The following is a 27,182-nucleotide window of genomic DNA, read 5'->3' on the forward strand; positions in this document are numbered from 1 at the left end:
AGAACAGAGAGAGCCCTCCAGTGCGCACACTCGCACCGCTGCATCTGCTGCCCCCCTCTTTGTGCAGAAGGGAAAAGGGCGTCTCAGGAAGCGCCAGGGACTTGCCCCGGTTCCCCGGCAGGTCAGGGCCAGGCCTCGGCAAGTGCCATCCCCGGCCCAGGCGGAGGGGGCGCTGCGGCGGGAGGCCGCGGCGGGCCGGGGGCGGAGCGGCGGCGGGGCCGCCCCCAGCGAGCGAGCGAGCGAGCGAGCGCCGCGCGCGCCGCCGCCGCCTACTCCTTCGCTGCACGGCCCGGTCCCGGTGCGGCCCGGCCGGCCCGCCGGGCGCGGAGCCGAGGCCTGCGGCCGGCCGCATGAAGGACTGCGAGTACCAGCAGATCAGCCCCGGGGCCGCCCCGCCGCCCGCCTCCCCCGGGGCGCGCCGCCCCGGCCCCGCCGCGCCCCCCGCCCCGGGCCCCGGGCCCGCGCCGCCCGCCGCCTCCGCCCCGCCGCGCTGGAGCAGCAGCGGTAGTGGCAGCGGCAGCGGCAGCGGCAGCCTCGGCCGCCGCCCGCGGCGCAAGTGGGAGGTGTTCCCGGGCCGCAACCGCTTCTACTGCGGCGGCCGCCTCATGCTGGCCGGCCACGGCGGGGTCTTCGCGCTCACGCTGCTGCTCATCCTCACCACCACCGGACTCTTCTTCGTCTTCGAGTGAGTCTTCTGGTCCCCGGCGCCCTCATCCTCCCCGTCCCTTCCCTACGCCTCCCTCTTCCCCGCCCCTCTCGGGTCGACCCGCAGGCCTCTCCAGTCTTCTCGCACATCTCGTCTGTCCTCCCTGGTCGCCGCCACCCCTCCCAGACCCCCATCCTCCCACATTGTGCATTGGGGACCCCTTCTGCGCTGGTCTCCTCCGCTCTCTCAGCCGCCCCGTCCTCTTTGGCCCCGCCCTGGCACTTGTCAGCCTGCCTCCGCCGGGAACACCGCCCTCCACGGCCCCATCCTCTCTGCCCTCTCGGAACCTGCCCCCGGCTCCTTGGGCACACCTCTCCTGCTCACCTGTCCCTGACCGACCATCTCTCGCCCACCCTGCCACCACCACCCCAGTTCTCTCTGGCCTTCCCTATCCCTTCCAGACAACTTCTACATTTCTCGTGTCCTTTGGCTATGTACACCCACCATAAATTTCCTAGTCATCCTCTCTGCTCCCTCCAGAGTCCTCTCCTCTCTTCTCTACTCTCAGACCCTGCCTAGGCCCCCAGGCATCTTCCCTGAAACGTCTTTGGGCCTGTCAGGCCTCCTTTCCTTCTTCAGCACCTTCCTTAGTTTCTCCAGAGCTTCCTGTCCTTCCCTCGCCCCCCAGGCGTCTCCCAGGCCCCTTGCCCTCTCCTGCCCACCTGGCTTGCTTTCCCTTCTCAGCATTCCGGAACATCCCTGTGACCTGTTCCACATCAGGAACAGCTGCAGCGCCTTGTTGTTTTTCGAGGAAGAGTCCAGAGTGCTTTTGTGTGACAGGTCATATTTGCCCCCATGGGTTTCTGACCTCTTCACATCCTCAGTGACCCAGGACTGGCCCACATGGCATCTCCGTTTTATGGATGCAGCAGTGGATGCTTATCCTTTCCCAGAGTCGCATCTTTGTATTGGAAGTTTTCCACCCCTTGGTCTGCAGCCTGAGCGCCCTGCCCTGTGATTCGCTGCCTGCACACCCACCCTGTGCTGCACAAGCCCCATGTCCCCTCCTCGTTCTCCCCATCCTCTGTGCTCATCTTCCTTCATCCTATGGTGCAGTTGAAAACTCTATCTCTGGAGCCAGCAGACCTGGTTCACATCTCAGCTCCACTGTGCACTAATTGTGTAACCTCGAGGAAGTCACTTCACCCTCAGAGTCCCGGTTTCCTCATCTGTAAAATGGGGTTTATAATAGTATCCACCCCTAAGGTTGTCCTGAGGATGGCATGAGGTCACACATGCAAGCTTGTAGCCCAGTAACAGGCACTTAATTGGCTGCTGTTAGTACTTGTTGTCTTTGCTAAAAGACACTTCCCAAGGGCATGTGGCCAGGCTGTCATAAAGACACCAGCCCCCAGGTACCCTTTCCAGCTGCCAGATCATGTATCTGCAACCTTGGGTTTCCCTTTAAGGCAAGGTGAAAACTTCCTGTAAATTAGCTTCTCCCTTCACCCTTCCAGGAAACATGCTGCCCTTCCTTTCTGAGGGTTGATAAAAAGTTCAGGGATGATTTACAAGCAGAAGCTCTGGGAGCCCCCAGCATGGCCCCTGTGCTGAGTTTCAGATCCACTTCACTGGGCGGGCCACGTGAGTGTTTTGGAAGTGCCTTTTCCCTGTCCCCTGGGTTGTCCTCTCAGTCCCTATGCCCAGGGCTTCAGCCGAGGCAGGAGGAAGCGGTGCTTATTGTGGTTGGCCCATGTGACCCTGCAGCATGAGATTTGGTCCGTTCGAAAGCAGGACATTCTCTGGGCTGTGTGGGTACCTTCCACTGGTGACTGATTTGTCTCCAGCAAGGGAGGAAGGAAGCAAGGGCTTCTGGGTTCGGGGAGAGCTTGTGAATCATCTTGTCTTTTGTCTCTGCTCATCCTCACTTGGGGTGGTGGATTTGGCAGGAGGGTTTGGATTTGGGCCGAGAGCTCACCTGGGTCTGGACTGGTGTGAAACCCCAGCAGGGGCCTGGCATGGTGGAAATGCCCTTAGTGAGGGCAAGAAAGGTGGGAGACACTGTTGTCCTCCCTCATTGCTCTGGGAAAAGGTAAAGGTGCTCTCTGGGGTCTTTCCTGTTGTGAGTGGTTTTACTTCATTGTTTGGTTTGGTGGATTGTTGCACAGGCCTCCCAGCTTCTGCCCTACTTCCCGCCTGACACAGGAGCCAGAGTGCTCCTTTAATTCTAAGTCAGGTCCCAATCCTCCCTGGCCTCTGGCCCCTGCTCCCTTTCTGTCTTCATCTTCCCCCACCCCCTGGCTGTGCATGCCCTTCAGGCACGCTGTCCTCCTTGCACATTCATACCTCAGGGCCTTTGCACTGTCTGGAATATCCTGCCTTTAGGGAGCCTCATAGCTCACTCTCTCACTTTTGCCCTTTTCTGTCCATCTGTACAGCATAGCAAGCCACTCCCCTCCAGCCTGTCCTCTCCACCCTCATTTGTTGTTCTCTGAAGCACTTGCCACCATCCGACATCTTTTTTGTTTATTATTATTTAATTTATGTATTTAGGGATAGGGTCTTGCTCTGTTGCCCGGCTGGAGTGCAATGGTGCAGTCATAACTCACTGCAGCCTCAAACTCCTGGGCTCAAGCGATCCTCCTGAGTAGCTGGGACTACAGGTGTGCACCACCATGTCCTGATAATTTTTAAAAGTTTTTTATAGAGACTGAGTCTCGCTACGTTGCCCAGGCTGGTCTCGGACTTCTGGCCTCAAGTAATCCTCCCGCCTCCCAAAGTGCTGGGATTATAGGCATGAGCCACCATGCCCAGGCCATCTGATGTCTTATATGTATACTTGTTAGTTTCTTGCTTGTCTTTGTCCATGAGAGTAGGGCATTGTTCTCCTCGCTGTTGTATGCTTAGCACCTAGAACCAGTGCTACTCAATACAGTAAACATTTGTTGAATGGATGAATGAATGAACAAACAGAGCATTTGCTGGGACCCTGGAAACCCAGCTCCTGTCATTGGCTGGCTGGGTGACCTTCAATCTGGCTGTGGGGCTAAGGGTCCCCCTCTGGAAAGTCAGGAGGCTAGGACATGGTGGTTCTTGTGGGCTTTGCAAGTCTCAGATTTCAAGTCTTCTCCATCCTCCAAAGAAGTCTGGTTGTACATGAACTGGATGAGTTGCCATGTGGGTGACACCGAGGGCCCAGCTGGTTCTGTTTGAGGGTTGGAGCCAGGGAGCACCGAGATACACGGAGGAGAGCATGGCCCGTGGGAGCCCTTGGCCTTGGCAGTCTCTGTGCCTCAGGGGAAGGGCCTCTCTGGAGGCCAGAGCATCTGATGGTGGAGGCTTCAGGAATAGAGTGCATATGCCCACAGGTTTGCTTCCTGCAGCTGTGCCAGCTCTTGGAAGCTTGGTTGACCTCAGGCCTCCCAGTGGCCGGTCATCTCCCAAATATCAGCTCCTCACCCCATCAGGTGCGGCTGTGGCTCTGGAGGGGAGGCAGCATAGGATGGTGGATAATGGTATGGGCCTCAGAGTCAGACCTGGCTTGGGTCCCACTTTAGCACTCCTGAGCCACGTGACCTCAGACAGGTCGCTTAAGTTCTCTGAGCCTTAGTTTCCTCATCTGTAAAATCAGGAGCATAACTTTAGAAGGTCACGATGAGGATTTGATGAGAAAATGCATGTGAAGTGCTTAGCATAGTACCTGGCACAAAGTAGCTATCTGTACTTCAGATATTATTAATAGTAATTTAACACAGCTTAAATTGGCATGTTCCTGTAGAACCAGCTACTTGGGAGGCTGAGGCAGGAGCATCTCTTGAGCCCACGAGTTCAAGACCAGCCTGGGCAACATAGTGAGACCCTGTCTCTTAAAATAATAATAATAATTTATTAACTAGGGCAGTGTCTGGTATTTAGTAAGCCTTTAAAAGATAGTAGCTATTTTTCTGTCCCCTGGCACCAGGGGAAAACCATTCAGTCATTCAACAGTTACTTGGCACCCCCTTGGTGCCAGGTGCAGTGCAGTGTGCTGGAAACATAAGGGTGAACCAGAGAGCATAGTCCATACCCACAGAGGAGCTCATGTTCTAGCAGGAGAGAAACAGCCAACACATAAACCAACAAGTAACTGAAATTTATAGTAAATGCTATGCAGGAAATAAAGGGCATTGGGGAGGCCTGCTTTGTACAGAGTCGTCAAGAAAGGTCCTTCGGAGGAGGGAAGAGGATTCCAGAGAGAAAGAACAACAAATGCAAAGGCCCTGAGGTAGGGAAGAGCCAGGCTTATTCTAGGAACTATCATAAGGCCATTGCAGTGGAAATAGAGGGAGCGAGGGGAGAATTTCACGGAATGAGACTGGAGAAGTCTTCAGTTGGGTCCAGATCATGCCTAGCCTAGGCCATGGTAGGGAGTCTGGATTTTATTTAGTGTGTAATGGGAAGCCATTGGAATGTTTTAAGCAGAGAAATGGCATGATCTGATTCACATTTACAAAAGATGTCTCTGGCTTCTGGGTGGACAGTGGTGTGACAACAGAGAAGATTGACCGTAGAGAGCCATGATAGGTTCACTCCATAATAAAGCCATGCTCCCACCAGTGTCCAGGACTTCTAGAATGTTCTAGCCCTAAGACGGGGAAGGGGCTTGAAGAGGGATGTGGAATCCTATGGTAGGAGGCCTGTGTGGTGGAAGAAGAGGCACAGGCCTTCAGCAGGCCCAGGCTGTTCTCTGAGTCAACTAGGGTTGGGGCCTAACCGCACTGCCTTGGAAGCCAAGTGCAGTGGCTCATGCCTGTAATACCAGCACTTTGGAGGCTAAGGCGGGAGGATCACTTGAGGCCAGTAGTTCAAGACCAGCCTGGGCAACACAGCAAAACCCCATCTCTACAAAAAATTAAAAAATGAGCCAGGTGTGACCCTGTCTCAAAAAAAAAAGAACTATCTTGGAGACACCCTACCTTTCCTACCTCAGGGCCTTTGCACTTGCTGTTCCTTTTCTCTGGAATCCTCTTCCCTCCTCAGAAGGACCTTTCTTGACGACTCTGTACAAAGCAGGCCTCCCCAATGCCCTTTATTTCCTGCATAGCATTTGCTATAAATTTCAGTTACTTGTTGGTTTATATGTTGGGTGTTTCTCCCCTTCTAGAACAATGGCAGTGGCTGGACCGTGCTGTTTCCCCCAACCCTCTACTCATTCTTCATGCTCGAGTTTAGGCGTTGTGTCCTTCAGGGAGGCTTTTCTGACTGTTACACTGCTTTACCCTCCCCCATTAGAACAGGCATCACCCCGTGTGGCAGTTCCCTGTTTGCGTATCTGTTTTCTCCACTGGACCATAAGTCACACGGGGGAGGGAGTCTTGTCTAAACACTGCTGTGTTATCCCTGCTGCTTATTGAAGGTGTTGCCTGGCCCAAAGAAGACCTCAGAAAACATTTGTGGAGTGGGTGACTAAATGAATGAATGAATGAATGAACATTGCTAGATGGTTTGTCTCAAATGAGTCCACTCAATTGGTAGTGTCTGCCTGAAGCTCTGTGTTTAGAAGGATTCTCAGGCTGCAGCTGAGTGCAGGGGTTAAGTGCTGGGATCTATTGAGCACATCTGCTGTGGGGGTGGGGTATAAGGATCGATTAGTGATGTCTGTTCAGGCACTTGTAGGGGGAGTGGCCACACTCACCAAGGAGCTGCACCTTTTCTTTGGGGAGAGGCTCTGTTCAGGAATGTGGTGGTATTTGCTGGAGTGACAACACCTGCGTGGTGCTGGAGCCCTGTGCCCCAGGGAGCCCTTGGGATGTCTGCTGATCTCTCTCTCTCCATCTCTTGTTCTAGCTGCCCCTACCTGGCCCGCAAACTGACCCTTGCCATCCCCATCATCGCTGCCATCCTCTTCTTCTTCGTCATGAGCTGCCTGCTGCAGACGAGTTTCACCGACCCCGGCATCCTGCCCCGGGCCACTGTCTGTGAAGCAGCTGCCCTGGAGAAACAGATCGGTGAGGCTCCTCCTCCCAGCCAAAGCTGGGTCTCCATAGCTCCACATTCCCTGACTCAGGAGGATGCCTGATTTTCTCCTCCGACACTATGCTGGAAACTGGGGGTACAGCAGTGAGCCAGGCTGGAGCTGATGCTGGAGTAGAGGAAGACAGGTGATAATCAAGGGAGCAAATAAGAAGTGCTGGCAAGCCAGGGCCCTGGTGGCAGCCAGCATGGACCTGAGTGCTCCCTGGGGGCCAGGAACTGTTTTCAGCTCTTTATATGCATGATCTTATTGAACCCTCCAATAATCCTATGAGGCAGGTACTGTTGTTATTCTCCTTTTACTGATTAATTAAATCGAGGCACAGAGAGGTTAAGTAAATGGTCCAAGATCACACAGTAAGTGGAAGAGTTGGGATGAGACCCCAAGGAGACTGGCCGGAGCCCCTGCTCTTAAATATTTGTATACGCTTATTCATTTACTCGTCAAACATTTATTGAGCCCCTGCTATGACCCAGGAACCCTTCTAGGTGCTGGCGATATAGCAGTGCACAGAACTGACAATACCTGTCCTCATGGAACTGACATTCTAGCAGGAGGAAACAGGATAAATAAACAAATAATTAAATATCTAGGATGTCAGAGAAGAAGGCAGGGAGGGAGGATGAGCACTGGGGGGAGGGCGTGTGATTTTAAATAGGGTGATCAGGGAAGGTCTTGTGAAGGAGGTGACGTCTGAGCAATGAGGAGAGGAGGGCTTGGGCTGTGGGGCATCTGGGGAAGAGCACAGTAAGTGTGGAGCAGTGGGCTAATTTAGATTAGGTGGGCAGGGGAGCCTTGGGGAGGAGGTGGCACTGGGGATGGGCCCTGAATGGTGTGGTAGGAACACAAACATGTGGAAACAGTAAAAGCAAAAGTCCAGAGTGGCGAACCAGCTGGGCGTGTTTGAGGAACAGCAGGAAGGCCAGTGTGACCAGAGAGAACCTGTGCCCCTAGGCACCCCAGTGGCCCTCAACTCCTCCTTCTGGGTGGCTGGCACCGGGGCCAGGGCCTTGATCCTAGCTTGCTTCACCCCAACTCCTTCCTGCTGAGAAATGACGTGGCTCTTTGCACACCGCGACCTCGGAGGTTTCCGGTACGTGGTTGCTTCTTCCCCTAACAGGGTGGCGTTCACTCAGGCTTTGAAACACCCAGCTGGCCCTGAAGAGATCTAGCAGCCTGTAAATGTCAGAGCCCTGCTGCATCCATTGCTGGAAATCGTTTCACTAATTCTCTGGAGCAGCTAGGGATGGAGGGCGGGCAGCGGGGGGAGGATGCTCTCTCAAGCTCTGTCTGCTCTTTGTCTCCTTCCTCTGCCCAGGCCCGTCCCCAGCCACGCCCCAGGCCGTCACCTTCTTCTTGCCCATGTCCAACTTCCTTCCCCTGACAGCCAGGCCACTGGCCTCTCCTTCAGAACCCCGCAGTCTGACCTGGGCCGGCCTGCCTGGCAGCTGGGCGGGTTCGGCCGCACCTGTTCCTCCTCCACTTCAGGCTGGGGCTAATCGCCAGGCAGGATTATTGTCCAGCTCAGCCGGACTCAGGTCTGGCTGCCTGGAGTCCTCGGCCTCCTGTGAGCTGCGTGGCTAATGACAGCAGTAATCCCCGTGTTTGCTGAGTGCTTTCCGTCCATCCTCCCCACACGTCTTTACGGTCACCCAGTCAGGATGACCCTGTTAACCAGTTGTGCCGATGCAGAAACTGAGGCAGGTGACCCATATCCGGAGAGTGAAGGAGCAGGGATGCCTTCGAGTCCCAAACCCCTTGCTTTGTCTTCTGAGGTGGCAGCAGGGACACGTCCCCTTTATCCGTATGCCTCCGCTCCAGTGTTCTGTGCTCTGGGAAGCCTTCCCGACTCCGGTCAGGGCGGGCCCTCCAGGCCCCATCCCCAGAGCACCTTCTCCTTCCTTCTCTGTCCCTGTGCTGCACGGTGGTGATTATGAAATTGCCCTTTCTGCTGGGCTGTGACAGCACAGGACACGAGTGTCTCGTTCACCTTGTTGCCATGTTGGCCGAACGAATGAATGAATGAAGACTGGATGAACTTCTGCGAAGGCCTTTCTTGCTCTCCCGAGGTAGCAGGTCAGGAGACAGCTAGAACTCCTCCCACTTAGGCACTACAGGCGTGTTCGTTTGTGTGTTCATTCTGTGTGCTGACCGCTGAAAGCAGAGGGAAAGGAGACAGGCCAAAAATGAAGCTGGCGTGAGCCCTGCCCTCTGGTGGATTCCAGTCTAGTCCGTCCCAGGTGGAAGGCCTAACCCGCCCCACAGGTGGAGGTGGGGATGGGGCCGGGCTTTAGAATAGGGTTGGAGAAATCCGGAGAACTTGGAGAGACTTCCTGGAGAAGTGACACTTGAGCCAATCCTCAAAGTCTGGGTGGATGATTCCAGCCCAGGAGGATATGTGGAGGGGTCCTTCAGGCAGCCGGAGCAGAGGGAAGAGAGGACAGCAGTGGCAAGGGGGAGGGGCAGGTATGGAAACTCTAGTGGTTAGGGTGGGGATGGAACCAGTCTCATAGGACCTTGAACGTCAGGGCCTATGACTTTTCTTTGAGAACAGTTGCCAAGCCTAAAAGTGGCATTTTGGGGGCCTTTGAATTCTCAAACTTGAATAGAAGCCAAATTTGGTGGTGTGGCCAGGAAACTTCTAACCAAGGTGAAACATATTTCCCTGAAAAGGACTAAGGTCACTGAGCCTTTTCGAGAAGGTTGGGGGCTGTCTCTGAGGTGGGTGGTGCTGTTCATAGAAACATGCACTGATTTCTGGTCCCAGGCCCGTGCGGACAGTGTGGGCTTCTCACTGCAGCCCCACGGACCGGCATCTCCAGCCCAACAGGTTGTGGCCTGGGGCTCCTGCCCTGCAAGGACAGTCTGAGGTAGGGTGACCAGCTCCTCCGTTTGTCCAGGACTGCTCCGTTTTAGCATAGAAAGTCTCCTGTCTCAGGAAAACTCCTCAGCCCTGGGCGGACGGGGAGGTTGGTCACTCTAGTCTGAGATTCTGACTGGCCGGCTGTTGGGCTGTGCTGGGTTACCCTGCGGGCTCTAGGCAGTTGAAGAAGAGATAGGAATGTTGTTCCCAGGAAGCTCCCGATCTGAGGGCGATGATAGAGACATCTGAATCTGAGTGACAGCTGCTCACCTAGACCCAGTTACAGTTCACAGGGCAGACGCAGAGGCTGCCTCTCCCTCCGCTCCCACACAGCAGCTCACAGACCTCATCCTGTCTGTCTCCAGGACGTTCCCCAGGTCCTTGTCCCAAAGCCTACTTCCCCTAGACACACCTGCCTCATTTTCCAACTGAGTTGGCTCAGGGCTCTGCTGAACAGTCCCCCATGCCTGGCCTTTTCCTTCAGTTGTAGTTGTCTCTCCAAGACCCAAATTCGTCCTCGGCCCTGCCTGGCTCAGAATTTGGGTGACTCTGTAGTGCCTTCAGCATTATTTCCTGAATACCAGTCATTTGAGTTCAATCTTTGTGATTTTTGCCCTTTCTGCATCCCACTTTGTACCTTTATTTCTTTAGTATTTTCCTTTCAATGGCTTACTTTTAAAAGATTTTTATTTATTTATTATTTCTTTTCTTTTCTTTCTTTTTTTTTTTTGAGACAGAGTCTCGCTCTGTTGCCTGGGCTAGAGTTCCGTGGCATTAGCCTGGCTCACAGCAACCTCAAACTCCTGGGCTCAAGCAATCCTCCTGCCTCAGCCTCCCGAGTAGCTGGGACTACAGGCATGCGCCAACATGCCCGGCTAATTTTTTCTTATGCTTTTAGTGGTGCAGCTAATTTCTTTCTATTTTTAGCAGAGGCTGGTCTCGAACTCCTGACGTTCAGTGATCCTCCCACCTCGGCCTCCCAGAGTGCTAGGATTATGGACTTGAGCCACCACGTCCGGCCGATTTATTTATTTATTTATTTTTGAGACAGAATCTCGTTATATCACCCAAGATGGCCATGAGCTCCTGGGCTTCCTTCCACCTCAGCCACCCAAGCAGCTGGGACTATAGGCACGTGCCACTGTACCCGGCTAATTTTTTAAAAATTGTTTTTAGAGACAGTCTCGCAATGTTGCCCAGGCTAGTCTTCAACTCCTGGCTTCAAGCAGTCCTCCCACCTTAGCCTCCCAAGTAGCTGGGATTATAAGTGCCAGCCACTGTGCTCTGCTTAAATATATTTTAAAAGGAAAATGTATATCCCCCCGTAAGTGGGAAGCAAGACTCACTTGTTGTGAATAGAAATCATCTTAAAAACAAAAACAACATTCCAGATTTCTTGGTGGTTCCGGTTGCCTTTGGAAAGAAGTCACTTTAGGCAGGTGAGGCTCACAAGTATGGGGTATTAGAAGTTGAGACTTTCCCCTTGATGGAGTCAAAGGCTTGAAATAGAATTAAAACGGGAATAACTTTCTCACTGTGTGATTCAGTGTTGCTTAGTGTCATGTCTAGGAAACAAATCCTCTTCTGTCTTCCTGAAAACTCACCCACGCGATGGAGGCAAGCTGCAGCCCACCCTCCCCCTCAGCTCCCCCCACTCCGCAGCCCCCGGCCACACTGCACACGTAACTGCCACAGTGCCTTTCCTGTTCTTGCTCCGTCCCCTCTTGCCATGCCACCTGCCCCAGGGGACCAGAGCTTTCGTTCTTGCTGACCCGTCTGAGTTGCTGTTTCTTTGTTGCTTCCTTGAACGCTGCCTCCTGCCCCTACAGATTTCCCGTGTCCTCAAGGCATGGGGTACAGATACACCAGTGATGTCATTGACTGACTATGGGTTAGACTTTGATGTTATATCATCGCTCATTTGTATAGTTTTACAAGGTTGCTATTGTCACTACCTATTTCACAGGCGAGGAAACAGGCTCTTAGAGGTTGAGCAGCTTCCTCAAAGTCACAGGCTTATAAGTGGTCATGCCACGTTTGAAAATAAGCTCAGGCTGATCCAGAGTCGCAGTACCTCCTACGAGGATCCGCTTCTGTCCGACTCTGCCCTTAGGCTGAGCTCTTCCTGTAGCCCCAGGCCTGGCGCTAAGCCTGCTATGTGGTAGGGGCTCCATAAACCTCTGAGATGGACAGAAATGGTCTGGGGAGGACAGTGACCAGGCACTCAAAGCCTGGGCCCTGTGGCTGACCTTGAGCTGGCCCCGGAAGCTGGGAAACCACAAGCCTGCAGCCGTTTCCTCCACAGGTGGCGACAGTGGCAGGGCAGAGGTTCAGGCAGGGCCTTCCCTCACTTACCCTTTCAGTAGCCCACGGCCAGCCCCAGCCACTCAGGCTCTGACTGCAGAATGCCTGCCTGCTCCTTCCCCGGGGCTTTCTTGGGGTGGGGAGACCCACGCATGCCCCCAGGTCGGGGGAGATTCATTTGCTTCTTGCAGCTGTCAGCAAGGAGTCTTCCCTCATTATCACGGCCTCAGCATCCCCCTTTCCACCTGGAAGGCAGCAGGAGGGCCTCGCTAGGGTGAGGGCACCTTTTCACTTCTAGGGGAAGAGCCATGAGGGGAAGACCTAGCGGAAAGAGCCATTGAGTGAATCCTAGGTTCCCTTAGGCCAGGGACAGTGTCTCTTCTCACTCCCTTCTTCCTTCGTTTCTGCAACAGATATTTTTTGGATGTCTACAATGTGTGGGGCAGGCACAGGGTGAACAAAGCAAATATCTCTGACTCATCTGTATCTACTGGCCCCTTATCTGCCACCCCCAGGCCTTGCATGGTATCTTGCACATAGTAGGTGCTCGTGTTTAGTGCCCTGGAAGATAAAGGTTCTCATTGCAGCCCCACCGTATGCCATTGGAGTGGACTCAGTTTCCCGTCTGTAACAAGTGAGACAGGGTGTCAAAACACTTCGAGATCATTTTTCTCTCCTGATGGTCTAGTGGTTAGGGGAAAAAAAGATAAAACAACGGAAAAAGAAAGAAAATCATTTTCTCTATTGAAACTTCAGAGGCTTGAGCCTTTTGGTCAGGAATGGCAAATGGTGCTGGGAAGCTGCCTTTGGTAGTGGCTGCCGAAAGGAGAAGGTTGAGAAAGATTCTGAGGCTGAGTCTGGGGTGGTGATTGGTCAGTACTCTCTGGTCTGAGGATGAGCAGTGGGACAGCTACTTGTGTCCCGCATGTGGGCCTCAGCCCCAGCACGGCACCTCCCTCTTCGCCTCCCCTGGCTCTTGGCAGCCTAAGGAAGTTGGGTGTGCAGAGTTTCACTTCCTCTTAGGAAGCCTGGTTGCCAGGGGCCAGGGCTTTCCTCCCCGCCTCAGAGAGAGGCCTGGGTTACCCTCTGCCCTGGAGAGGACCTGTGGGAATCCATTGAGGATTCCAGTAACTTCTCAGTGCTGAAGAGGGTCTATGGCTGTCTTCACTCACAGATGGGTTTGTTCTGAAGGTTTCTTCATAGCTCAATTGTTTGGGATATAGGTATTTCATAGAAATAACAACAATAATAATAGCTAGTATTTATTAAGTTCTTGCAGGTGCTAGACACTTTGCTAAAGCCACTTGGTGAATTCTCGTCTAATCCTCCCAAGAGTGGATTTGATGATCTATTTTATTTTTTTAGCAGATGAAGGCACAGAGAAGTTCAGTGACTTGACCCCTTTCACTCAGCTAGTAAGTTGCAGCCGAGATTCATATCCATGTGTCTGTCTGGCTCCAAAGCCCGCATCCAAGTTGGGGAGACAGCAGTGGGCATGGGGCCAGGAACAGGGACCCTGGGGACTGTGGGGCAGGATTAGGGGTTTGGCTTGGAGTAGCAGCACCAGCTTTGGAAAGAGCTGGGGCGTCGGCACACTGAAGTGTCATGACATGAACCAGTGCCATGATCAGGCGTTGGTTCCGTGGCCAGGACCAATGTCAGTGGTTCCCGTGAATCTAGCGCACTGTGCTCAGGGCTGTCCTCAAAGCATCTCATTCAGCCCTTGCACAACCCTACGAGGGTGACACTTGACTTATCTCCATTTTACAGATGAAGAAACTGAGGCTCAGAGTGGAGAAGGGACTTCCTTAAGTAGCAAGTAGGTAGGATTCCAGCCAGGATTTGAACCCCGTTTTCTCAGACTCCAGACCCTGTGCCTTGCCGCCCCTCATGAAAACAGCTGCTAGTAAGTACTTACCAAGTGCCAGTCCCTTTACTGATCTTTACGACCTTTGAAGGTAGTTGTTAGTTATTCAGCTGCTTTCACAGATGCAGCAACAGGCTCACAGAGGTTAAGGAACTTCCCTGAGGGCACCAGCTCATAAATAGAAGGGTCAGGATTTGAACCCCAGGTCCGTCTGAACCCAAAGCATGTTTTGTCTCCTCTTTGCCTGCTGCCTCATAGTTCATAGGGCCACGACTCCCTGCTCGAGGGGTTTACAGTCTAGTTAGACGAGGTCCACGCACGCGCACACACACACACACAACATCCCATCCCCACACAGCACAAAGCAGTGACGAGTGCGGTCAGGTGCTGTGTGCAAGGCAGGGGGTCTGCCAGGGCTGAAGTGGTCAGAGAAACTGCTGGAGGCTCCGTGGGGCTTGAGCAGGTCCTGGGGAGCAATGAGGAAGGGGGCAGGGCCTGGTGGGAGAAGGGGCAGGAAGGCCCTGGAGCTGGGACCCTGGGGCCTACGGGAGGAGTGGGAGAAAAGCCAGGAAGGGGCTTGGGCACCATCGTGAAGGGCCCTACATGTGAGGACAAGAAATTTATCCTTTATCTTGTTGTTTTAGGGGAGGCCAGGAAAGGGTTTTGAGTTGGCAAGTGACTTGAAAGGGGTACTTAGAGGGATGTGCGGTGTGTGTAAGGTGAGTTGGAAGGCTGAGGGGCCAGGAGCAGGGAGCCTCTAGGGAGGCTGGCGACATGGGCCCGGTCTGCGTTGGGGTATTGGGAGTGGACGGCAAAGGATTATGAAGGAAGAACCTCACCAGACTTGGCGACTGGCCAGGCAGGGAGGAGGAAAGGAAAGTGTCTACAAAGACTCCTGACTGGCCCCCCTGCCTCTGCCAGGGTATGGCCTTGGGCTAATCTAGTCTCTCTGGGCCTCTGTTTTCTTGTTTGTAAACTGAAGGGTTAGAACAGAGGCAGCAGAGGGGCATTTATCACGTGTCTGCTACGCACCAGGGGCTGTGTTACATGCTCTCTGAGCTTCCTTCCAGCTCTTAGATTGTGCCATCAGCAGAAATAAGGAACCAGACACAGATAAATAACACCCATCATGACACTTTAAAATTTGCAAAAATTAGCCAAACACAGTGGCACATGCCTGAAGTCCCAGCTACTTGGGAGGCTGAGGTGGGAGGATCGCTTGAGCCCAGGAGTTTGAGGGTGCAGTGCACTATGATCGCACCTGTGAATAGCCACTGCACTCCAGCCTGGGCAACATAGTGAGACCTCATCTCTCTAAAAATGTTTCCAGAAAATTTTTTTTTTTAATTTACAAAAAGACCTCAAGCCCAAGCTTTGGAAACAGGTTTACATCCTGATTCTATCGCATGCTGGTTGTGTGGCCTTGGGCAAGTCACTTATTCTCACTGAACAAGTTTCCTTAGCTGTAACTTGGAGATGATCATGATAATCTTACCGTGAGAGAATGTTATCGGGATCGAAGGAGATCATGTCTGCAAGGTGCTCAGCATGTCGTGGGCACTCGGAAGTGCTCCCTTTCCCGAGCCTCTTCCCTTCCTCTCAGCAATTCTGTGAGCTAATCATAACAGCTCACACTTGTTAAGCATTTGCTTTGTGCCACTTCACATATATTAATTAATTTAATCCTCACAACAACCCTATGAGAGTGGGTACTCTTACCCCTATTTCAGTGACTGGGGAAACCGAGGCACAGAGAGGTGAAATGATTTGCCTAGTCACACATTTAGCAAATCGTATCATCAGGAGAAACCCAGCTAGTAAGATGGAGCCTGGATTCATTCACTGTTCTACCTGTTACTCCTGTTGTACAGATGAGAAAACTGAGGCTCTGAGAAGTTTCATTTGACTTCAACCTTAACACACAACCAGTCAGTGACAAAACCAGGTTTCAGAGTGTGTCCACTGGCCTCTAGATCCCCCACCCTTTATCGTGCTGCCAGTTTTTTATTTTGGGAGGATAGAGATGGGGTCTTGCTATGTTGCCCAGGCTGGTCTCAAACTCCAGGCCTCAAGCAATCCTCCAGCCTTGGCCTCCCAAAGCACTGGGATTACAGGTGTGAGCTACAGTACCTGGCCCATACTGGCAGTTTTAAGGAGGAAATGCAGATGCTTAGTTCCGTTCTAAACACGCTATAGTAGAGGTGATGGTGAAGCAACCTAACAGAAGTCTTTTTGGTAATTGGAAATGTGAGAATGGAGTCTGTTTGCTTCACTGATATATGGACAAGCACCTAGAATAGAGCCTGGCACATTGGTAGGCACAGTTAATATTCATTGGGGGCAAGTGGCCAAACTGGAGACATTACCTGGGGAGTTGATCCAGTGGAAGTGATGGCTAGGAGCATGGCTGTGGGCTGTGGATCACAGGCTGTCCCATGGGACTCTCAGACCTTCCTCTGGGAAGGAGCCACTATTCTGGGAACTTTGGTCCTCTGTGGCCTAGGGTACCAAGAAGCTTTAGTGCATGAAATTTTGGGCTTTGCATATGGCAGACCTGGGCTTAGACTCCTGCTCTGCCAGCATACTAGCTACAGGACCTCAAATAAGTTATGTAAACCTTTCTTTTCTCTCTCTCTTTCTCTTTTTAATGGGTATAACAGGCTTACTAAAAGTGCACAAATTGTAAGTGTTCTGTTTGATGAATATTCACAAACTGAACACACATGTAACTTGAGCCCAGATCAAGAAGCAGTATATGACTGGCATCCCAGCAGGCCCCCCTGTGCCCTTTTCCAGTCACTATCACCCTCCAAGGGTAACCATGATCCTGATTTCTTTTCTTGTTTTTAGACAGTCTTGCTCTGTGGCTCAGGCTGGAGTGCTGTGGCATCAGCCTAGCTCACAGCAACCTCAAACTCCTGGGCTCAAGCACCTCCTACTGCCTCAGCCTCCCGAGTAGCTGGGACTACAGGCGCATGCCGCCACGCCCGGCTAATTTTTTTCTATTTTGAGTTGCCCGGCTAATTTTTTTTCTATTTTTAGTAGAGACGGGGTCTCCCTCTTGCTCAGGCTGGTCTCATACTCCTGATCTCAAGCGATCCTCCCGCCTTTGCCTCCCAGAGTGCTAAAATTATAGGCATGAGCCACCGCGCCTGGCCATTGATCCTGATTTCTAACACCACAGGTTACATTTTTTTTTTGAGACAGAGTCTCTGTTTCCCGGGCTAGAGTGCCGTGGCGTCAGCCTAGCTCACAGCAACCTCAAACTCCTGGGCTCAAGTGATCCTCCTGCCTCAGCTTCCTGAGTAGCTAGGACTACAGGCATGCTCCACCATGCCCGGCTAATTTTTTCTATATATATTTTTAGCTGTCCATATAATTTCTTTCTATTTTTAGTAGAGACAGGGTCTTGCTCTTGCTCAGGCTGGTCTCGAACTCCTGAGCTCAAACAATCTGCCCGCCTCGGCCTCCCAGAATGCTAGGATTACAGGCGTGAGCCACCACACCTGGCCCATAGGTTACTTTTGGCTGTCTTTGAACATTTCGTGTTGTGTCTGGTTTCCCGCTGTACACATTGTTTAGGAGTTTGATTCATATTGTTGTGTATGGCTGAGGAGTTTCATTCTCATTGTTGTATAGAATCTCATTGTATGAATTCATGCTACTTTTTTTTTAATCCATTCTACTATTGGAGTGTTTGGGTAGTTGCGGAGTTTGGCTGTCATGAGAATTGTCACAGTGAACATTCTTGTGTCTTTTGGTGCACATCATCTCATGCACATTTCTTTTGGGTAGATGCCTGAGAGTGGGATTGCTGGGTGTGCATATGTTCAGCTTTGGTAGTTGTTGCCAAACAGTTGTCCAAAGTGGTCGTATGAGATTTCTAGTTGTTTTACTTTTTTGCCAACACTTGCTATGTTTTTATTTTTTTCATTTTAGCCATTCTGGTGCATGTGTAGTGGTAGCATATTGTGGTTTTAATTTGCATTTCCCTGCTGACTAATGGATATATAACACATGAAAGCACCTTTTCATGTGTTTATTGTCTGTTTGGACAGCCTCTTTTAGAAAATGTCTACTTAAATCTTCTGTCCACATTTGTATTCAATTGTTTGACCTTTTAAAAACTTACCAACTTAGAAGAATTCTTTATATATTCTGGTTATAAGTTCTTTGTCAGATGAACATATTGTAATATCTTCTGCTCTGAAAATTACCTTTTCATTCTTTTAGTGATATCTTTAGATGAAGAAAAGTTTTTAATTTTGATATAATGTAGTTTATCAGATAAGTTGCTCTTCTATGATTAGCCCCTTTGTCTTAAGAAATCTTTGTCTACTCCATAGTCATGAAAATATTCTTTTTTTTTTTTTTTTTTGAAACAGCGTCTCGCTTTGTTGCCCGGGCTAGAGTGAGTGCCGTGGCGTCAGCCTAGCTCACAGCAACCTCAAACTCCTGGGCTCAAGCGATCCTCCTGCCTCAGCCTCCCTAGTAGCTGGGACTACAGGCATGCTCCACCATGCCCGGCTAATTTTTTCTATATGTATTTTAGTTGGCCAGATAATTTCTTTCTATTTTTTAATAGAGACGGGATCTCGCTCTTGCTCAGGCTGGTCTCGAGCTCCTGACTTCGAGCGATCCACCCGCCTCGGCCTCCCAGAGTGCTAGGATTACAGGCGTGAGCCACCACACCCGGCCTTCTTCCATTTTTTTATCCAAAACTTTTACACTGAGAACTGCAGTCCATCTGGAATTGAATTTTGTGTTTGGTGGGAAGCATGGGTGCAGATCGATTTCCCCCGCCCCCATTCACGCATCCAGTGGGCCCAGCGATGTTTATTAGGAAAAGACTATCTTTGCCACACTGCATTGCCTTTGTCATAAAGCACCTGATCTTAGACATGTTGGGTCTGTTTCTGAATTCTCTTCTGTTCCATTTGGTCAGCATTTTGACCCTCGCACGGAGACCAGGCTGTCTTAAGTGCTGTAGCTTTATCATAAATCTTAATGTCTGATAGTATAAGTCCTCTAGTTTTGTTCTTCAAGAATGCCCTAGCTATTCTTGGCCCTTAGCAGTCTCATATGAATTTTAGAATGAGTTTGTCAATTTTCACAAAAAATCCTACGGGAATTTTGACTGGGATTATGTTCAATCTACAGGTTAATTTAGGGAGGATAAATCCTTTAATAATATTGATCTTCCAGTCTATGAATGTGACATATTTTTCTCTTTTCTCTTAATTTTTTTATTGTGAAAATTTTCAAACGTATAGAAAAATGGGAAGAATTACATTGAATTCCTTTACATTCACCATCTCAATTTGATGGATGTTAATAGTGTGTCTTGTTTGTGTCATACGTATATATATACTTTTATTCTTATTAAACCATTTCACAGTAAATTATAGACATCATAGATAGACATCATAGACACTTTACTCATAAATATTTCAACAGGTAACTTCAAAATCTAAGGACAGTCTCCTATATAACCATAATTCCATTGTCATATCTAGGAAAATTAGTTATTCTCTAATTTTTTATTATTTGAAAAAAACTTTTTTTTTTTTTGGAGACAAAGTCTTTACTCTGTTGCTTGCGCTGGAGTCCCGTGGTGCAGTCACAGCTCACAGCAGCCTCAAACTCCTGGGCTCAAGTGATCCTCTTGCCTCAGCCTCCCCAGTAGCTGGGACTACAGGCGAGTGCCACCACGTCCGGCTAATTTTTCCTATTTTTGGTAGAGATGGAGTCTTGCTCTTGCTCAGGCTGGTCTTGAACTCCTGAGCTCAAAGCGATCCTCCCGTCTCGGCCTCCCAGAGTACTAGGATTACAAGTGTGAGCCACCTCACCCAGCCCTTCATTTTTAACCTATAGTCAAGTTTCCCTAATTGCCCCCCAGATAGCTTTTGTTGCTGTGTTTTGTTTTATTTTGAAAATGAAGATCCATTCAAGGGGCCATGTATTGCATTTGTTTGTCTCCTAAATCTCTTTTAATTTAGAACCATATCCCTTCTCTTCTTAGAAGTGACACTGATTTTTGTTAGAGATCAGTCCAGTGGCCTTGTAGATTTCCCACATTCCAGATCTGACCATTTCCTCATAGTGTTATTTACTTTGTTCCTCTATCTGCTGATCCTCCTGTAAACAGGAACCTAGATCTGGGCTTGATTAGATGCAGCTAAACCTCACTAAGGCTTCCTGGGGTCTCCTCTGATGGCCTTTCTTAGAGTTGTGAAAGGCCGGCAGTTGTGTGAGCAGGTAATGTAAAGTTTTAGCACAGTGCCTGGCACAGAGGAAGTCTCAGTACATGGTAGCAGCTCCCAGTATTTGTCCCTGCCTTAGGCCAGACGTTTTACCCCATTTGTTTCTCGGAATCAGTTTTCCTGAGGCTTCTCCTATCCTGGCCAAGCAGCACTAGCTGCCCCACTGGGGCTCCTGGCCCTGGGCTGCCCTGGGCATTCCCCGTCTTTCTCTCCTCCTGCCCCAGACAACACCGGCAGTTCCACATACCGGCCGCCCCCTCGGACTCGAGAGGTGATGATCAACGGGCAGATGGTGAAGCTGAAGTACTGCTTCACCTGCAAGATGTTTCGGCCACCCCGGACCTCCCACTGCAGTGTCTGTGACAACTGTGTGGGTGAGTAGAAGGCAGCAGACGGGGATGCAGGGATTCCTGAGAGATACTGAGTCCTGAGGATGGGGTCACACATGGGGGTGGGGGTGGGCAGTGTCTTAAATATCCAGGGCTGGCCAGGAAATCTGGTTCACCCAGATTCGTCCTGACTGAGGAGGGTCCTGGCGCAGGGGCTGAATGTGACCCATGGTGCTTTGGCTTCAGCCCAGTTCTCCCCAGCTCTGAAGTACGGGGCAGACACAGAGAAGCCTCGAACCCTTCTCCCATCCTTCAGCTTGGTCCTCAGTAGGTCCAAGTTCCCAGGAACCAGAGACTAGAACAATAACATTCCAGATGTGCTTGGGCCAGAAAGAATGATTAGCTATCCAGTGACCCAGGACCAGCAATACTGGAAGACTTTGATCTGATTCCCAGGGTTTGAGAGGGATAAGCATCTGGGAACAGAGGAATTTAAGCTGGTGAGGTGCAGAGGAGGTAACCAGGACTGGAAGCTTAGGCTCCTGACCCGCAACTGTGGTGATGGTTTTGTGCCCTCTCCCTACTCTCCAGAGGCCACGAAGCTCTGACGGGGACCAAGGGTGATCCCCTGGGAGGGTGTTGTAAGGGAAACGCTGCGTGAGAAGACCCAGGTGAGCTGAGCCACAGTGACTGTGCACAGTTCTCAGGGCAGTGAGCTCATTGTGCTAGCTCAGCACTCCCTGAGCAAGAGAACAGTGGGGAACACCCCATGACGGCAGGCAGGGAAGTGGGTGACTCAATGGGCATCATTCATCTCTGAAGATCTGCCCCACCCACCCCCTGCAAAGGGCGCTAACCTTGGCATGAGGCCTGCATCGGGCTTGTGACCCACATTCCCATGGGGACTTTCCTCACCACTCTGGGTGTGGCCCCACCCCCAGGGACACAGTGTGTGTGTGAGCCCAGCCCTCTGACCTGGCCTCTGATGCCAGCTGTCCATGAGTAACATAGCGGCCCAGCCCCTCTCTGAGCCGCTAGTCTGAGAGCAAGGGACAGGGGTCTTCGGCTGTTGGCATGTGGCTGGGGTAGTAGGTCAGGCCTTTGTACCAGGTGCTGCCCTGGGTCCTGGGGATTCAGCACAGTGTGAGGCCAACACAGGCCCCCCTCATGGACCTTGCAGTCAAGGAGGGTGATTGGCCAATCCAATAATAATAAATAAGTATGTAAATACATATGGGGAAACTACAGCAAAAGAGAAGTGATGGGGCAGATAGCAGGGGACGCCCCCCCACCTAGTCTAGGGTAGGAGGAGACTTTCTTAAGGAAATGGCTTCGCAGCTGAGACATGAAGGAGTTATTATTGACCAGGTAGAGAGACAGGAAAGAGTGTGTCAGCCGGTGGGAACTGGTATGCAGAGGACCAGAAGCAGGGTGTGTCTTGGGGCCTGGGAGCCACCTGGTGCAGAGGGAGGGAGGGATGGGGAGGGAAGGCCCAACTGTGGGGCGAGGCCTCTGAACACCTGTGCCGATTGCCGGCCAGACCCTCACTAACCCATGCCCTTTGCCCTTTTCCAGAACGGTTTGACCATCACTGCCCCTGGGTGGGCAACTGTGTGGGGAGACGGAACTACCGCTTCTTCTACGCGTTTATTCTCTCCCTGTCATTCCTGACAGCCTTCATCTTTGCCTGTGTGGTCACCCACCTGACGCTGCGTGAGTTAGGGGTGAGGGCAGGGCGAATGGGAGGGGATTGCCAGCAAGGTTGGCCTGGTCAAGGCAGGTAGTCGCTGTCCCTCTGAGCTGTGTCCTCTCCTGTGTCTTCTTCCCCAGGCTCTCAGGGAAGCAACTTCCTCTCCACTCTGAAGGAGACACCAGCGAGATATCCTTTGTCAGCTAGTGGACACCCCTGTGGGAACCAAGGCTCCTTCACTGGGGCAGGTCCCCACGCCTCATCCTATAAACAGAAGAGAATGGTGTAGAGCCCACATTCGTCTTCTAGAATCCGGTGTACCAGCAGCTTCTGTTCACACCTAGGCTAGATCTTATCCTAAGGGGGGCATTGTGGGGCTGGGGTGGCCGAGGACCCTCAGGAGGCACACCTTCAGGGGCCTGGAAGAGAGCATGTCCCTTAAGATGCCAAGCTCTCTGGACCATGTCATGCCCGAGGCTCTTTGTGCTTGGAATCCTCAGCCCCTCGGCCGTCCATCATCCTGATCTTGTCTTGCTCTCGAGTGGGACACCTGATCCCTCCGTGGGGCCCAGGAGGTGACCCTGCTGAGAAGTGGTGGGTGGGCCACAGGAAGGTTCCAAAACTCACCAGCTCGCAGGGGAAACAGCTCCACAGAAGGATACGTGTGCCTGGGAGGCTCCCCGCCCGCCACCCCGTGTGGGTCCTTGACTGCCCTCACCGTGTTGGAGCTGGTGATCTGCTTCTTCTCCATCTGGTCCATCCTGGGCCTCTCAGGGTTTCACACTTACCTCGTCGCCTCCAACCTGACGACTAACGAAGACGTGAGTAAGGCTGGAGCAGCCCTCCGTTCCTGGGCAGGAGCCTCAGAAGGAGATGGGGCTGAGGGATCTTGGGGCAGCCAAGTGCAGTCCTGACTCTTGGACTGCGGGGGAAACATGGGTGGAGGGGTGAGACGGCCAGACACCTCCCAGTGCTCGAGGCTTGGCCCTGGGAGACCCGATGCAGGCTTCCAAGTACCCCCATGTGTTTTGGTCCCTTGATGCAGGCTTCCAAGGCCCCAAGTTGCTTTTCCCCACAGCCCCACAGGAGGCAGTACTCACACCATGGCACACATTGTGTTTGGCCAGCACATTACTGCTTACAGAATCTCTCCCTTCCCATGTTCTCCTCGGGTCCTTTTGCCAAGCCTGAGGCAGAAGGTGCAGGGATGCCTTTTCTCCATTCGATGGCCAGGAAACATGCCCCAGGGTCACACAGCTGGGCAGGAGCAGAGCCAGGGTTGGTGCCAAGTTGTGGGCATGCTCTCCCTGTTCAGGCAGCAGAGCCGTGACTGTTCTTAGGGGGTCTCTGGGGCTCCCTGAGGCATGCTTTGGCAGGGAGGAAGCCAGGACAGGAGAGTGGGGCTCCAATGACCCTCCCTACCTGCTGCCTTGCAGACCACCCCCAGCAAGCATTGTTTGAGCACCCACTGTGTGCCCAGCCCTGGGCCAGACTGACCTCCCCTCCCCATCCTCCAAACAATAAAAAAGCAAAGAAGAGCATGTGTTTCAGGGCCTGCCATCTGATACTAATCAGGGACACATCATCCAACAGGAAATACATTTGCTCACTTCAGCCTATCATTCAGGGGAACAAAACTTAACACACATGACAGGGTATGATGTGCTAGGTGATTGGTAAGAGCAGAAATGACATCAGCCAGCATCCCTGAAGTGGTTTCCTGGGTGCTGATTCTGCAGGTTGTTGCCAGGAGTTAAGCAAAAAGGAGTGCTGTGACCAAATAAGTGTAGGAAACCAGGTTAAAGTCACGAGGGATTCCTTCCTGCAAAACTCCTCAGAGTCTTCAGTAGCTGACTTCTCAGAGCTATAGAGTCTGGCAAGATTTTGTCTAATGCTCCAACAGCGCCACCTGAGAATTAGTATTATTATCATTGTCCCTATTTTCAGAGGAGGACTGAAACTCAGAGAAGTGGTGATCTTGTTCAGGGCCATACAGTTAGTGAGTGGGAGGGCCAGGGCTCACACCCAGGTCAGCCTCAGCCCTGTGCCCTTGTGCTACCCTCCTTTGGAGGTAGCTGGCCAGAGAAGGGAGGATTCACCCAAAAAGTTTTCTCTAGAGGCTTCTCTTTGGCTCTGCTCTGTCTTCCATCCTAGCTGGGGCCTACTAATCTCTGTGAAGGGCCCCCCACCCTTGTTGAATGGCCCACATTAAAGAGGTTTCAGAATTGGCCAGCTTTCCCCAGCCTCTAGACCTCCCTCCTAGAAAAGTAAAGCAAAAGGAGGTCCTTGACCCAGGCCTCCTTCCTGCTTGCAGATCAAAGGCTCGTGGTCCAGCAAGAGGGGTGGTGAGGCCTCTGTCAACCCCTACAGCCATAAAAGTATTATCACCAACTGCTGTGCTGTGCTCTGCGGCCCCCTACCTCCCAGGTAAGTGAGCAGATCTCTCCCCATACCACGGATGCCCTCTGTCCACCACCCCCTGCTGAATGCACTCAGGGCATTTGTCATGTAAAGGAATTCTGTGGAAAGTCGTAATGTTTAATCACATGCACATTGTAGAAAAAATTTATATTAAAAAAAGCAAAGCATTAGATATTATATGTAATCCTACTCCCCAGGGATAACTATAAGTGACCATTTTGGCCATGCTTGAGTGATGCTGTCCTTCTGGTTGCCCACTGCCCTGACCGAGTGGGCCTCCATCCTCCCCTGGCAGCAGGGAAGGCTGTTGTCACAGTCCCGCAGGGAAGCTCCCTGTCCACCCTGACACCAGGGGGCACCAGAACTCCAGAACAGTAATTCAATTGCTGTGGACACTGCTGGAGATGACTTCCCCACAGTTGTGTCCCCTGTCCCACCTAGTATTCCTGTCACACAACTTGCCTGGAGGGGGGAAGGGAAAGTAGGAATCTCATCATTGCCAAATGCCTATTCATCCTTGCTTTCCTCCTCCCCTGCAACCTGGCTTCTTGGCAGCCAGCCAGACAGGTGGGCCAGTTTGAATTAACAGTGAATAAATTCTGTGGCCAATAGCCAGGTGGCCGGAGGGCACAGAGAGGCCTTCCAGAAGGGAAGGGTCTGAAGCCCCCAGAAAGAGAACAGCTCCCCTTTCCTCAGCCTTTCTTGGACTGGGTCTTTCCTTGGCTAGGAGATGGACTCTGCCATCCAGCCCCTGGCCTGGAGCTTTGGCATTGAGCAGAGCCTTCATGTGTGTCCCCGTTGTGTTTTGGAAGCCTGATTGACCGGAGGGGATTTGTGCAGTCCGACACCGTGTTGCCCTCGCCCATCAGAAGTGACGATCCAGCCTGCAGAGCCAAGCCCGACGCCAGCATGGTAGGAGGCCACCCCTGACCGGGACTCAGTACTTGCCACCTGCTGGCCTGTCTGCCCCTCTGCACTCACCTGCCGCCCTCCACACCTGCGGGGACCCTTCCCATTCCATCTGAGGGAAGCAGGGCTGCCAAAGACTGAAGTCTTTTCGTATTTATTTCCCACCCTGCGTGGCTTTCCCTGAACTCTTCCGTGGCTGTGCCCTCTGCTCCCCAAACCCGGGTTCCTGCAGCCTTGGGCCCTGGGTGCCTCCAGCTGATCAATGGCAGAATGGACAGGAGAGGCCAGAGCCTCTGGAGGCCAGCAAGGGGACCGTGCCAAGTTTCTGCCTGAACCAGGGTTAGCCCTGTGTGAGTGGAGGTATGAACTGAGCGTGAGGCCTCCAAGTTGGGGGAACTGCTTGGGCCTTGCTGAGCCAGGGTCCTCAGAGCAAAGCAGGACTGCTGAGCCGTCAGCTCTGGACAGGGCTGTGGGAGAGGAAGCCTCCATGGGCTGCTTTGGCTTGTGGGCTCCTTCATTCTCTTTGTGATGATCATTGTTCTTTCTTCTGTGGATTTTTTTTTTCTTTTTTTGTATGGAGTTGGCCAATAGGATAGAGCTGGGGTTCCAGCAGAGAGGGCAGGGTTGGCGGTGGGTGGGGAAGCCTGTGTCAGAGGAAATTGAATCAGCCAGCTAGGCACCCAAAACCTAGCTCCTGTACGATTCCTGGGCAGCACAGCAGGAAGTGGGGGCCTCATCCTCCCCCTGCCCGTGGAGGGCTCTCCAAGGGATCCCAGCATGCCCCCACCTCTCTCCCAGGATAGGCCTGGGGATGGGCAGGCTATGCTCATGCTGGCAATACTTGAAACGGGTTTATTAATGCTGGGTATTTTGCACAATTTTATAGACCTCTTTTCTACATATCCTTTTTTAAATGGAAGAAGATAAAGTTGGCCACATCGCTATCTGTGTAGTGCCAGGTGAAGGGTTATCAGAAGGCTGGTTAGTTTTATTAAGTTTATTACAAAAGACCTTCTGGCTGTGAATGTGTGCGTGTGTGTGTGTGTGTGTGTGTGTGTGTTTCACATGTGCCCCTGTACAAATGTGGCTGGCTCCCACATCCCCTGGGCTGCCTTCCCCCATCCACCCTTGGGTGTCAGGAACAGCCTGAGCCATGGGGTAGGAGCATCTGCAGCAGTCACAAGAGGCCCATGGGCTCGAGCTGGGGCCTAGCCCCACCCTCTTATCTTCCCTTCCTCCATGGACTTCAGACACCTGTGGCTGGAGACTCTCCCACCCAACTCCCCCACCCCACCCCTGCCACCCAGCCCCCAGGTTAGACTTCCAGCTGGGTCCTGCCCAGACAGGCTGAGGCTGGGCATGGTGGGTGGGGTGATGGCTGTGGGGAGCGGCTGCCATCCTACAAGCCACACCCCTTCTCTGAGCTCTGACTATGGGACCCAGGGCCAGAGACTGAGGATAAGGTGTTCCTGCCAAGTGGGGCCTCCATCCAGAGAAGAGGAGGGAAGAGCAGGGGCAGGTGAAGGTTGGCCTCAGCCTGGGCCAGAAACTCAGAGGATGTCCCTCCTCTGCTGGGAGCTATAGTTTCTCATCAAAATAGAGAATTGTCCCTCTATCCCCTCCTTGGCCCTTCAACTGGGCTGAAGCCCTTGGAAAATGGCATAGGAAGTCCCTGGATCTTGCCCTTCCTCGCTCCAAAGGCTAGTGGTCACAGACGGAGCTGGGAATGACAGCCACAGAGGGTTCCCTCTGGGAGAAACAGCTTTGCCCTGGCTTCAGGGCCCTGGGCCATCACTGCAGTAGCCGTGGGAGGTGAGAAGGAAGCTGGCTAGAGGAGGGGGCTCCCACCTGCGTTTTATTTAAGCCGGTATTCTTTG

General features: G+C 52.2%; 1 protein-coding gene across 1 annotated transcript; it reads left to right on the top strand.

The window, feature by feature from the left end:
* Positions 1–350: 350 nt before the first annotated feature.
* Positions 351–27,182, top strand: ZDHHC18 (zinc finger DHHC-type palmitoyltransferase 18). Its single transcript, XM_069479631.1, has 8 exons — positions 351–685; positions 6,473–6,633; positions 20,181–20,330; positions 21,861–21,998; positions 22,116–22,164; positions 22,694–22,796; positions 24,290–24,402; positions 25,209–27,182. The coding sequence occupies exons 1-8, from the start codon at positions 351–353 to the stop codon at positions 25,324–25,326; spliced, it is 1,167 nt and encodes a 388-aa protein (XP_069335732.1). The 3' UTR covers positions 25,327–27,182.

Source organism: Eulemur rufifrons, chromosome 8, assembly GCF_041146395.1.
Source record: "Eulemur rufifrons isolate Redbay chromosome 8, OSU_ERuf_1, whole genome shotgun sequence".
Lineage (NCBI taxonomy): Eukaryota > Metazoa > Chordata > Mammalia > Primates > Lemuridae > Eulemur > Eulemur rufifrons.

What these genes read in the sequence shown, in the direction of transcription:
- ZDHHC18 (XM_069479631.1), top strand. Translation starts at nt 351, where the DNA reads ATGAAGGACTGCGAGTACCAGCAGATCAGCCCCGGGGCCGCCCCGCCG. An exon ending in CTGAAGGAGACACCAGCGAG is followed by an intron (nt 22,165 to 22,693) that starts ATATCCTTTGTC and finishes GACTGCCCTCAC; the next exon opens with CGTGTTGGAGCTGGTGATCT. An exon ending in ACCTGACGACTAACGAAGAC is followed by an intron (nt 22,797 to 24,289) that starts GTGAGTAAGGCT and finishes TCCTGCTTGCAG; the next exon opens with ATCAAAGGCTCGTGGTCCAG.